The sequence below is a fragment of the Dromiciops gliroides genome, chromosome 6 (assembly GCF_019393635.1).
Source record: "Dromiciops gliroides isolate mDroGli1 chromosome 6, mDroGli1.pri, whole genome shotgun sequence".
NCBI classification, from domain to species: Eukaryota; Metazoa; Chordata; class Mammalia; order Microbiotheria; family Microbiotheriidae; genus Dromiciops; species Dromiciops gliroides.
In genome coordinates, this window is record NC_057866.1 from 220,195,882 (window position 1) to 220,210,016 (window position 14,135).

At 36.4% G+C, this 14,135-nt stretch overlaps 1 protein-coding gene across 1 annotated transcript in view; it reads left to right on the forward strand.

Annotated features, from left to right (window-relative positions):
- Positions 1-14,135, forward strand: part of NDST4 (N-deacetylase and N-sulfotransferase 4) — a 376,202-nt gene that overhangs the window by 327,428 nt on the left and 34,639 nt on the right. Inside the window, 1 exon segment of the mRNA XM_043973174.1 lies at positions 1,451-1,547. Coding sequence (XP_043829109.1) covers positions 1,451-1,547 — 97 coding nt within the window.

A 14,135-nucleotide genomic window follows, 5' to 3' on the forward strand; every position in this document is an offset into this window, starting at 1 on the left:
TACATTCCCTAGTTAATCCCACTCCAGAATAACAGGGAAAATCTCTTTAATCATATGTTTGGTTTATGTTTAGGATCTCCCCAAGAAGGTATTTTTAAAGCCCTTTACAGAAGGAACTAAATATATAAGATCAAATACAACAGCTATCTTTTTATTCTGCCACAAAAGAAATTTTCAAAATGCAAAAATCATTGTCAAAAGAGCTGACTGATAAATATTGAAAACAATACAGTAAACTATAATTCTTTATATTCTCTTATAAATTTGATACTCAAAACAATAAATGTGAAGCACTTAATGGTCTTGTCAAAGAGGAATTTTACCTTTACTTCTCTTCACGGTCGAAGCAACTCACTCACTGCTCATATCTTCTGGAAAACCAAGCCATGGCTCCTTTAAAAAGTGGTTTCTGGGAAGCTGGGTGGTACAGTGGATAGAATACCAGCCCTGGATTCAGGAGGACCTGAGTTCAAATCTGGCCTCAGACACTTAAACACTTACTAGCTGCGTGACCCTGGGCAAGTCACTTAACCCCAATTGCCCCGCAAAAAAAAAAAAAAAAGAAAAAAAAAAAAGAAGTGGTTTCAGAGGTCACTTTCTACTTGGAAACCAGGACTCGACCCCAAAAGCTGTGGACCTCTTGAACTGCTACTAAGGCTAGAAAAAAAAAGTGTACACCCATCTCAAGATCATAACTCGCTTAGGGAAAGAAGCACAAAGCAGAAAAGTAACCCCAAAATTGAAGCTTAGTCCTAAATTAGACAATCACAAGATCTCTTTGGCATGGAGGAAGAGCTTCCATAGGGAGGAGTGGGAGGGAAATGTGGGAGGGGATAGTAATCTCTTCTTCCCTGCCACAGGAAATCCAAAGAAGAATCCTGAGCCACACATTCTAGAAAAGAGTCATAGAGAAATTAATTTCTCACTTTAAAGTTAATTGGGTAGAAAGCTCTTCTTGCTCACTGGACAATAATTTTGGACATAGACCTTCCCCTACTCCTAATGGAACAGGAACACTTGGGATACCAGCTAGATGCCTCTGATATGGTATACCCTTTATCAAGGAGCCCCACATGAAGATGCCAGGGTCCAAGCTTGGCCTCATTCATAAATCAAATGGCTACTCTTATACTCTACTAATAGCTTTATATTATCAAAAGTACTTTAAACATACAGCATCTGATAGTTATGATTCCTGTCAAGGGAAGAGAACATACTCACTTCACAATAGTAAATGACTTAAAAGGTAGTCCACATGCCCATAAATATCTTACAATCTAATTTGTGTGTGTGTGTGTATGTATAGGTACATACATATATATGCTATATATGTCATATATATATATATATATGCGCACACACATACACTTATACACATACACACATAAACTGATTCAGGGACATTAATAGGCAAGATATCAGTAAAGATGACTGTTGTTTCTCCCTGCAGAATCCATGTGATGATAAGCGACACAGGGACATCTGGTCCAGAGACAAAACTTGTGACCATTTACCAAAATTCCTTGTGATAGGACCTCAGAAAACAGGTGAGAAAGGTGACTCATGCATTTTCCATACATCTGTGCCAAATGCCATGGATGTGTTTAGATGGTTTATGGAGTCTTTAGGAAACATATATAGAACTTCAAATTTTTGGTTGGGTAATAATTGTTGTTTTTTCTTTAGTCCCCCTCCCCCACCTTATTTTTATAATACCAAAATACATAGAATTGTAAGGAATGCCTGGTTATGCTGTTGTTGAATGAATCAATGATTGAACGAATGAATGAGGGAATGAGAATTTCCTTTGCTTATGTCATGGTCTGAAACACTAGTTATTCAAGCTGCTAGAAAGATATGGGTTTTCATCAGTTTCTATTTTATTTACATCTGAATCCAAATGGATTCATAATTGATTGGCAGTCTATTATTTATACATCAAAGGCTCTCCCTGTGAACTTTTTTTTATGATTTGCTAAACGTCTTGGTATTTGTTTCACAGCACTCAGTAGTAACTTTCTTTTGGAGTGAGCACAGCTGGACGGTTGGCAGTTCACTCCTTTTTTTTGAAAGTCCTTTGTTTAAAGACTTCCATTTTAAATTTGTGCAGTGAGAGGAAAACTAATAATCATGTAGAAGGTTTTGCTTTGTTGTTTGTTGTTGCTGCATGTAAGGAACACATATGAAATATCAATTTCTAGCCATTGTTCTACTTCAAGAAATCTGATAGCTTTCTCCAGAGGTCTTCGTGATTCTGACCAAGAGGTAGCTGAGGAGAGTGTTTTGTAAACAGGGTGCAATTTTGGCAATGTGTTATTTTATTGTTTTTATCTCTAAACTCTAGTCCCTTGAGCAATGTAAGAGTGGGACATGGAGGTGTGGATGTGAATCCAAATTAAATCAATCTACCAGGGTCACTATTTCTTTCAAGGAACCCTTACTGATAGAACCCTGCAGTTCTATGGAACATTTTGAAAATAGTATTTGTTGAAAAAAAGAACAACTACTAGACTAGCTGATCATTTATTATTCTTCCCAAGCTTCAGATCTTTTGTTTCCTAGAAATGAATGAAGTGTTCCCTGAAATATATTTAAAAATGTAAATTTTGGAAAACCAAGACAGGATAAAACATATTTCTTAAAACTATGGGAGAATGGATGATAATGCATTGAGACATCACCATAGGTTTCAATAGCTGCTTTAAAAAACCTGTCATTCCTTTAGAATCCTCTGGACTACATTTCACTTTCTTTTTACAAAATTGTATACTATAACTAAAAACTGAAGGATGTCTATAAAGGCTATAACCCACTTAGAAATGAATTCCTTCATGTCTTATAGTCTGACCAAACTAGACCCCCTCATTTACTAGACTGATTAAGAGTTACCATTCAGACTGTCCACCTGATGCATGACAAAGTAATTCATCCTATTATTTTAGGAAACAGAAGGAATCTTAGCTGAACAGGAGACCAGCTTAGTCACTGACTGGCAGGGGGAAATCAGGCATGCCATTTAATTTCTTTGGCTCCAGTTTTCCTCTGCTGTAAAATAAGAGGATGGGAGACTCCTTGTAATGCAAAGGAATGATTTGTAGGCTGAGAAGGATAGGAAAGAAACAGCAGGGAGTCAAGAACCAAGATAAGTAAAGAGAGAATAATTCAAAATGAGATGCTCAGTGATAATCTTGTTAACAGATCTGGATGAATTGTACTCCAGGACAATTAAAGAACTGGTGGATGAGATTGTTAAGTTGTTTCAGTGATCTATAAAAAATCATGGAAAATGGAAAAAGTGAGAAATGACAAGAGATGGACAAATTTTGCCTGAACTTTAAAAAACGAGGTCTTTAAGTGAGTGAATTTGTCTTCCATTCAGATAGAATGTAAACTCCTTGAAGGCAGAAGCTATTTCATTTTTGTCTTTGTGATCATGGATGTCTGGCCCATAGTGATACTTGATTAAATGTTTGTTGATTGATTGCTTGCAACATTATATTGAAAAAATGCTATTTTGAGTATTTAGTAAAGGAAGCAATGATCACTAAAAGTCAGCACAGTTTCATAAAGTACAGTTCATTTCAGATTATCTTTAATTCTTTTCTTATCCCTTTGTTAGATATAATTACTAGAATGAGAGATCAGGGGAATGTCATAGAAATATACTGAAATTTCAGCAAAGTTTTGACAAACTCAGTCAAATATTATGGACAAGATGGAGTAATGTCATGTAGGTGATGGATCAGTTTGATGGATTCAGAGTTGGTTGAATAATTAGACCCAATAGGTTGATTTCTTCTAAGGATCCATCCTTGATCCTAAGCTTCTCAGCAGCTTTATTAATGTTATACATGAAATCATAGATGACTGTTTAACAAATCTGGGATGGAAAGCTAACAGATTTGGGAAGGATAACTCCCAAATAGATAGATTAGATGACAGAATCAGGGCTGAATCTAGGAAGAATAAATTTAGTAAAGATGAATATGAAGTCTTAAATTTTAAACTTGATTTTTTTAAAAGAAAAAGACAGGATAGGGGAAGCTTGCCTGGAAAACAATATTAGCTGTGACCTTGGGCAAATCACTTAACCCTCATTGCACTGCAAAAAAGAAAGAAAGAAAGAAAGGAAGGAAGGAAGGAAGGAAGGAAGGAAGGAAGGAAGGAAGGAAGGAAGGAAGGAAGGAAGGAAGGAAGGAAGGAAGGAAGGAAAGGAAAGGAAAACACTATTGGAAAAGAACTGGAGATTTAGGTGATTTGCAAATTTCACATGAATGAAGTATGATATGGAAAAGAAGAAGGCCATTGAAATCTTATACCACATCAAGTGAGGCATACGATACGGAAAGAGGGAGATGTATGTCATATTGAACATTGTATTCATGACCACATATGAAGTGTTGCTGTTAGTACTGAGTCCCATATTTTAGGAAGGATGCTGACAAAATGGAGTATATTCAGAGAAGGGCAATCAGATGTTAAGACAAACAAAGAACATGCAATAGAAGGATTAGTTGAATGAACTGTTCATGTTTTAGCCTGGAGAAGAGAAGACTTGAGGTAGGGAAGATATGACAACCATCTTAATTATTTAAAAGTCTGTAATGTGAAAGAAGAATTAGCCTTGTTCTGTTTCACTTCAGAGGAAGAGCTGGGACCAATAAGTAGAAGATGCAAAAAGAAGTTGCAGGCATTTGTTATGTGGGAAAACATCTTAACAATTAGAGTTGTCCAAGCATGGAATGGGCTTGCCCTAGGGAGAATGGGTCCCTCTTTCCTGTAGACTTTTGAAGAGAGGTTGAATGTTTCCCTAGTTTCTGTCCTAGCCCCTCTTCGCTTCTCACTCTACATTTTCTATCTAACCTCTAGCCTCCCATAGTTTTAATGATCACATCTATACTGGTGTCTCCCACATCTGTATATTTAGCCCAAGGCATTTTCCTGAGCTTTAGTCTCACATCACCAACTGCTTATTGGACCTTTCAACCTAGATACATCAGGAGCATCTTAATCTCAACATGCCCCAAACCAAGCTCATTATCTTTCCACCAAACCCTGCCTTCTTTCAAATTTCCTTATTTGTCAAAAGCACCACCATCCTTCCAATCTCCCAGGATTGCATTATTCTGGGCTCCTTACTCTCTCTCATCCCATTTCAGTTAACAAATCCTACCATTTCTATCTTCCCAACATCCCAACGGTTCCTCTCCATTTATAGGTAACATGTTAATTCATGTCCTCACTACTTCTGGCCTAGATTGTTATAAAAGCCTCCTAATTGATCACCCTGGCTCAAGTCCCAATTCTATTCCATTCTACACACAAATGCCAAAGCAATTATCCAAAAGCACAAACCTAACCATGAAATTCTTCTACTTAGTCAATTTATTAGCTTCCAAATTGTCTCCAGACCAAATCTATTTTTTCCAGATCCACTAAATATATATATATATATTTGCATACATAATAGTTTATTTTTATTTTTAACATTTTGCACTTTAAATTCTCTCCTTCCATTTCACCCCATCTGCCACTTATTGAGAAGGCAAGCAATGTGATACCCATTACAATGTGAAGTCATGTAAAACATATTTCCATATTAGCCATATCACAAAAAGCAAGAAAAATTAAGTGAGAAAATTATGCTTCAATTTGTCCTCAAAGTTCATCAGTTCTCTTTCTGAAGATGGAAAGCGATTTTCATCATGAGTCCTTCTGAACTGTCTTGAATTATTATATTGATCAATGTAGCTATGTCTTTTACAATTGATTATCATTATAATATTACTGTTACTGTGTAAAATGGTCTCTTGGTTCTGTTCATTTCACTTTGCATCAGTTCATATAGGTCTTCCTAGGTTCTTCTGAAACCATGTCCTTCATCATTTGGATGAACACAATAGGGTTCGTACACCACATATACCATCATCATATACCACAATTTGTTCAGCCATTCCCCAATTGACAAACTTTCTCTCAATTTCCAATTCCTTGCCACCACAAAAAGAGCTACTCTAAATATTATATATATGTGTGTGTGTATATATTTATCTGTGTTTATATATGTGTGTGTATATATGTATATGTGTGTATATATATATGGATGGATACTTTTCTTTTTTTTAAATTTCTTTGGAATATAGACCTAGTAATGGTATTGCTGAGCCAAAGGGTTTGAACAGTTTTGTAGCCCTTTGGACATAGCTCAAATTATTCTCCAGAATGGTTGGACCAGTTCACAACTATGCTGACAGTTCATCAGTATAGTTATTTTCCTATATCCCCTCCAGCAAGTGTCATGTCTTGTAGATATTAGGTGGTACCTCAGAATTGTTTTCATTTATATTTCTTTAATTAATAATGATTTAGAACATCTTTTCATATTTTTATAGATAGCTTTGATTTTTTCTTCTGAAAACTGCCTATTCATATGGTTGAACCTTTTATTAATTGGTGAATGGCTCTTTTTATAAATTTGACTATTTTCTACATATTTAATAAATGAGGCCTTTATTGAAGAAACTTGCAGCAAAATTTTTTATATAACTTCACTATGGTATCTTTAGCAAAATATAGTTCTCTCTCTCTTAATTTAGTCTCTGTTTGCACTTGCTTTGCTGAGATCATGATTGCTATCATTGCCTTTTTTTTTTACTTCAGTAGAAGTATAATAGATTCTTCCCCAATGCTTTATTTTAACTCTGTTTTAAGGGTGTCTCTTGAAAACAACAAGTTGTTGAATTCTGTTTTCTAATTTATTCTGCTAGCCACTTCCATTTTATGGGTGAGTTTATCCCATGTACATTCACAGTTATGATTGTTTATTATATATTTCCCACCATCCTATTTTTGTCTGTTTTTCCTTTTTTCCTTCTCCCTGTCTCTCTGTCTCTATCTCTCTCTTTGTCTCTCTGTCTCTCCCTCTGTCTCTCTCTCTCCCCCTGTCTGTCTGTCTTATCTTTTATCCTGTCCTTTCTAAAAGGTATGTTTTACTTCTGACTACTGCCTCCCTTAATCTTCTCTTCCTTTCATTGGCTCCCCCTATATTCTATCCTCTTTCCTTCCACCTCTATATTGGGTAAGATACATTTCTATACCAAACTAAGTATGTCAGTATGTGTCTATGTGTATGTATATGTGTGTATATTTTTATCTCTTTGAACCAATTCCAAAGAGAGTAAGATTCAAGTCTTGCCTGGCTCCACTAAAAAAGCTCTTCCTTGAGGACCTCATTCTTCCCCTCTCTTCCCCCTTCTCCCATTACATCTCTCTTACTCCTTCATTTTTTTTCTAAAATCATCCAACATAATCAACTCACATACATACCCTCTGTCTTTGTAGACATCACTTCTAATTGCCCAAATAATATAAAATTTTTAGGATTTACATTTATCATATTCCATATAGAAATGTTAACCTTTTTATGGTTCTCTTGAGTCTTTTGTTTAAACGTCAAATTTTCTATTCAGTTCTGCTCTTTTTATCAAGAATGGTTGAAAATTCTCTCTTTCATTAAAAATCCATTTATCCCTTAAGGATTACACTCAGTTTTGCTGCAGAGGTTATAATTGTTTGTAGTCCCAGAATGTCATATTTCACCCTCTCTTCTACTTTAACATAGAAGCTACTAAATCTTGTGTGCTCCTGACTATGGCTCTAGGGCATTTGAATTGTTTCCTTCTGAAAGTCTGCAATATTTTCTCTTTGACCTGGGAGTGCTGGGATTTGGCTATAATATTTGTGGGAATTTTAATTGGGAGACTGTTTTTAGGAGGTAATTGATGGATTCTTTTCATTTCCATTTTACCTTCTGAATCTAAGCTATTAGGGGCTTCTTTCCCTTATAATTTTTGAAATGTGATTTTTATGCTCTTTTTTCATAACTTTCAGATAGTCCAACAATTTTTTAATTTTTTAATTTTTTTAACAATTCTTAAATTTCTCTCTTCAATCTATTTTCTCTGTAGGTTTTTTTCTAATGAGATAATTCATATTTTCTTCTATTTTTCATTCTTTTGACTTTGTTTTATTGTTTCTTGATGTCTCATGGAGTCATTAGCTTCCATTTTTCCAATTTTAATTTATAAGGAATTATTTTCTTCAGTGAATTTTTTACATCTTTTTTTTTTCTATTTGACCAATTCTGCTTTTTAAGGAGCTCTTTTCTTTAATGAATTTTTTTGCCTCTCTTACAAAGCTGTTAATTCTCTATTCATATTTTTCTTGCATAATTCTCATTTCTTTTCCCAATTTTTTGCTTTGTTTTGTTTTGGGTTTTTTCTTTTGCAGGGTAATGAGGGTTAAGTGACTTGCCCAGGGTCACACAGCTAGTATGTGTCAAGTGTCTGAGGTCAAATTTGAACTCAGGTCCTTCTGAATCCAGGGTTGGTGCTTTATCCACTGTGCCACCTAGCTGCCCCTCCCAATTTTTCTTCTAGTTGCTTTATCTCTTTCTTTAACTCTTCCAGGAATTCTTGTTGGGCTTGTGTCCATTTTTTTTTTTAGTCTTTGCTTGTAACTGTTGTCATGTTGTCTTCTGGGTTTGTATTTTGGTCTTCCTTACCACTATAGTTGTTTTTAATGGTAAAGTTGTTCATTGTTGTTGTTGTTTGTTTGTTTTCCAATCTATTTCTTGACTTTAAATTTTAAGTTAAAATTGGGCTCTGCTCACTGGCCATGCTACTATTTTAAAAGCTATTTCTAGGGGTCTTCAGGTTTTCAGCACTTCAAAGGTAGTTTTAGCCTGAGAAAAGTGTGGTTATTGCTGTTGTGTTCTGCTCTCTGGTCTTTACCCAGGAAGGTCCCTGCTCCCCTGAAGCCACAAGTTCTGTTGTTCTTCTTGACCTTAGAACTAGGCCCAGGTTCCTTGTTCTTCTGCAGCTGCAAGTGCTAGTGCTCCTCTTGGCCTTGGAACTGCAACCAGGGGTTCTTCTCCCTTGTGACTGACCACAAAACCTCTTCTCTCCCCTGGAACTGTGACTTGAAAGTACAACCGAGAATTTTTTATGGGTAATAGAGTTACCATTCAGCATCAGTTGCACCCAGTGTCAGCAAAGTGTCCTCTGTAGTCTCTTTCTGACCAGGTTCCCAACACCCTTATCCTCCCTGGGTTGAGAGATAGCAAAACTGCTGCTGCCACTTTTCATGAGGCCCATGATTAATGTTGTTACCTTGTGCCCTGGTGTCAAAGACTTCTCTCTTCTTCTAAGTAGCCTAAGGCTGGACAACTTTCTCACTGTAAGGAATTAATTGTGATTTGGGGTTTTCATAACCCTATCTTTGCTTTATTATGGACAGACTGAAAAAAATGTAAGCTTGGGTGTATACTTTGAGAGATAATTGAACAAACAAGAGGAACTCTGACCACAGGGAACATTTATTGAAACTATGTAACTAAAGCCTTCTCTAATAGCTTTTCCATGCCCACATGGGTCTGGCTAGATTATAATGGGGACACCCCATGTGGGTGTGCTGATCCAATCAGAGACTCAGCATGGCTAAGAACCACCCCTCCCTTTCCTGTGGAAAATGCAGTTGAGATTCAGTTGAGGAGAGTTAACTTCTTCAGTTAAGAAGAAGTTAAAAGACAGTTAGTTATAGAGGGTTCTGAGAGAAATGGGGAAGGAAGGCAGATATTTAGAGGAACTACTGATGAACTACCTTTGGACAAAAACAGAAGAGGCTGCAAGCTGATTCTCCTTAAAGCTGCAGATTTCGGGTGTTGGTGAGGGAGAGTTATTTTTATTCTTATTTTTATTTTTTTAGGCAAAGGCTAGCTCGGCTGGAGGCAGTTCGGGTGCCTGGGGCTTTTTTACCCCAGAGATTTATACATTGTTTCTAGTTCTATTAATCTCACTTGTGTGATTCAGATGGTATTTTAAACTTGTTCCCATTAATAAACTTGTTTTGTTTTTGAAAGAGGCTGTTTCTTTTCTTACCCAATATTAAGGCAAGCTGCCCAATGAACTCTTTCCTTATTAAATTTGGCCCTTACATCACCCATACCTTTAGTTGGCTGTGCCACTCTAGAATTGAGTTTGAAGCATCATTTTAAAGTTGTTTTGAGGGGAATGTTAGGAGAGTTTTCTGCCTCTACTCCACAGTCTTGGCTTTGTTTTTCCTTTTCCATCTTCTTTGAAAATGACTTTCCCTCCTGCACTCTGTGATCCAGGAACACTTGACTTTTCTCCATTTCTCTTGGCTATGGCTTTGCATCGGAAGTCCCTTAAGTCTGGAATGTCCCTCCTCCTTAGCTCACAGAGTTCTTCTCTTCCTTTAAGAACTGGGTCAAGAACTACTTTCTGCCTGAAGCCCTGCCCAAGTGCTAGTCTTCTCCCTCCCAACTACCTTGTATTTGATGATTTTGTATATATTTGTATTTGTTCACTTCATATTTAAGCCTTATGTTTTTATGTGTACTTGTCTCCCCAATTAGAATGTAAGGTCTTTGCAAGGAGATGGTATTTCATTTCTTGTACTTGTGCCCCTAGCACTTACTAAATATTTGCTGATTGATTAGATGACTGTCAGGGTGATGCACCTAGTATGTGTCAGTCACTGTGCTAAGTGCTATATACTGTTTCATTTGATGAATGTAGGTGCTGTTATTACTCCCATTTTGCAGTTGAGTTAACTGAGGCAGACAGAGGATAAATGAGCTGCCGAGGGTCATATAGCTAGTATCTGAAACCAGATTTGAACTTAAATCCAACTCCAGCCCCAGTATCCTATCTACTGCACCACAATATTGTCTCTAAAACCCTTGATACCATATTTCTTTAAGGATTGTGTATGTGTGTGATCACATGTTGTTCTTGTAATTCAAGGATTTTCATTTACTTAAAATTATGAAACATTGACAATAGCATTTTTAAGCTTTTAAAACCTTTGCTACAGATGTAGTTTCTGATGGTCAGTTTTGCCTAAAATGACAACTGAATTAAGGTTTTGGTTGTTTTGTTTTTAAAATGTGTCAATTTGCTAAGTTTAACTGAAATGACATGTCTTGTGAGTGAATTTAGAGCTTGGTTCCATCAAAAAAAAAATTTAAGTAAATACTTGAAAATCCATTATCGCCATAGGCTGGCTTTTAGCTATCTTTCCATTTCATTCAAGTTCATTAATGCTTGGTACAATGAAAGCATACATCCACTGAGTAACAGATTATTGTTATTCTTATATATAAGTGCTTAATTAATGTATTTCCATTAATTCATTCATTTAGCTTTTTAGCAATTAGGAGCCGGAAAATCAATAGAGTTGCTGGCCTTCAGAAATCTCTTTCCCAGGTATATACAAGCAAGCTATGCTAGAAGCAAAATCCTAACCCCTGCCTCCATGAAAGTTAGTCTCCTTTTTATGTTTTGTTTTCTTATTCATAAAATATATTGAGTCTCTTATCTCATGAGACTTAGTTGGTTCAAGGGACACAAGGCTCAGATTGTTTATGACACTCCCTCACTGCCCAAGTACCGAGCAGCCATGGGGATTCCAGGGTGTTCTGATACAAGGGAGCTTCACTCAGCTGAATCAATTCAAGGTATCCTCATTGCCTATCCTTGTTGAATAGCCTTCTCCTGCTATGGCTAACTAAATCATTTTTGTTAACTGTTGAACAGTGTTAGATTATCTCTTTTGATTCCAATGTGGAATCTAAACTACCAAGGAACTGGCTTGAGCCATTCCCAGCATAGAAGAAAAGTCCTTCTCAAAGGCTCTCTGGGGATTCTTGTTTCACTCATGACAGTCATCCCTCTACCCTACTAGCTAACAATCAACAAAAGCTGATTAATCCCATAATACTGTTAGGAGCTGGGGACAAGAAAGTGACCTAAAGGGGATGTTAACCAAGCTTCTTCAAATGGTAGTTTCTACTGGGATTGGCCAGGGACCAACGCCACCATTTTAACTCTAATAAGAGAAGATTTAATTTAATATATTTGGTTACTGTCCCTGGAGACAGAGAATGGAGTGATTGAAATTCGCCGACATCTTTTAAACCTATTGTCCTCGGTACATCTGGGGACAAAAATATTTTCTTTGTACTTTCTCAATCACTAAAGGAAAACAGTATAAGGATATGGTAAAACAGAGTTAAAGTAGTTTCCTGATAGGATGACACTTTCAATTAGAGTATTTTATACTTTGTTCAGTATGTGACAGTTTTATACACTTTGCTCATGTGCTGATTAATTAAAGATTTTATTGTCTTGAAGTGTTTGGACTTCACCAGATTTGAATAGAAGCATTCTGATTTATCAATGAGTTCACAAACCGTAGCATAATACAAACAGTCATAATAAATAAACGTGACCCATCCAAAGGTTTCGGTGCTATGCAAAGATAGATCATGTAAAGGTATAGGGGCAAAATTTCCAGCTTATTAGGAATTAGTTGCTGAAATTTCCCTGCCCTAAAGAAATATAACTTGGATTGACACCATGTTTTCGCTGTGTATATATATTTAGGGAAGTAAGAAAATAGCTAGGCAGCTTCAGAAATACTTTTTTTTTCTTTGCTTAAAATATACTTACTTTCCCAAGTAATTTTTAACTCCAAACCTGAGACAAGACTACAAAACATGTTTTTAAAAAAATGCTTGAGTTGTAGAGAAGAGCTGAGAATTTAATTTTAAAATAGACTTTGTACCATTTGTCATGGAACACTTTTGCTGTTGTTATTGTTGTTATTGCCTGCTACAAAATTACAGGATAGAAAAAGCTTTTCTCTGCTTGCTTATTTCTGTATGGGGGAAAGAAATGATATCTATTATTTATCTTGGGATCACTGATTGATAACTAGAAGAGACTTTAGAGATGATTGCAACCAATTCATTGCAGCCCATACAAATGAGAAAACTGAGGCCCAGAATAATTAAATTACTTGCTGAATCATTTAATAAGTATGAAGTGCTCAAGATAGGATGTAAATTCAGGTCTCTCTGATGCTAGGTCCAGCACTATATCAGTCGTGACATGAAGCCTCTTAACAAATGCAAGACAAAGCAGCAAGCATTTCTCAAGCACTTACTACATGCTAGATATTATGCTAAGCAACAGGGATATAAATAATGGGGTGGAGGAGATGGCCCCTACCCTCAAAGAGCTTACATTCTAATGAGGAAAGATGACAAATAACAGTGATCTTAAAAAGGGGTGGGGAGTTGAAAGTATCCAAGTAGAGGCATGGTCTGGAAAGTCAGAAGCACAGGGAAGAGGGCAATGAAAAGTGACTGTTCTGGGCCCCTCTCCAAAATGTCCCAAATGAAGTCCCCAGAAGAAACTCATCAATGAGAGGAGGAGGTGGGCATTTTAGGTGAATATTCCAGCATTACAAGGCCCCAGGCACTGAGGGAAACCTCAGAGTGAGGCTGCAGCACAGTCAAGATGTTGGAATCTCCAAAGGACTCATATGTCAAAGGTCTTGTAAGGAAAATATAAGTCTTTGGCTTTCCCTTTAAAAAAAAGATAATATAACTGAAAGAGTAGTAGGTAAAGAGTCACTCAATGCATACACATTTATTAAGTACATCTATGTTCCAAGCACTATGCTAGGCACTGGGGATAAAAATATAATCAATGATGTAATTCCTGTACAAAGAGCTTACATTCTGATAAGAATTTAATACTTTTCTGCCCAAGTCATACTGATATCTCTATTAGCTAGATAATCCTGGGTAAGTTACTTAACCTTTTGTTGGCTCAGGCAACTAAAGATATAGGCAAAGAAGGGGTAAATCTGTGTTGGTAGAAGGAGGTTTCTCATCAGGATTCCTTGCTCCAAGTGAAATAAAAATATTTTCAAAATAATTCAAAAAATTAACTGTTAATATAAATATATAAGAATAAATGATTTTGTGGCAGCTAGGTGGTACAGTGTTTAAAGTACCAGCCCTGGATTCAGGAGGACCTGAGTTCAAATCCAGCCTCAGACATTTGACCCTTACTAGCTGTGTGACCCTGGGCAAGTCACTTAACCCTCATTGCCCCCCCAAAAAAAGAATAAATTATTTTAAGGTTCAGATAGTGATAGTATTGTAACATGAGAAATGTGAAAGTGTCAAAAACTCCTTTGGAGCTGATAGTTTAAGGTGAAGTCTTTTCTGTAGCCTCCTATTCCTTTAGTGGAAGGTAATT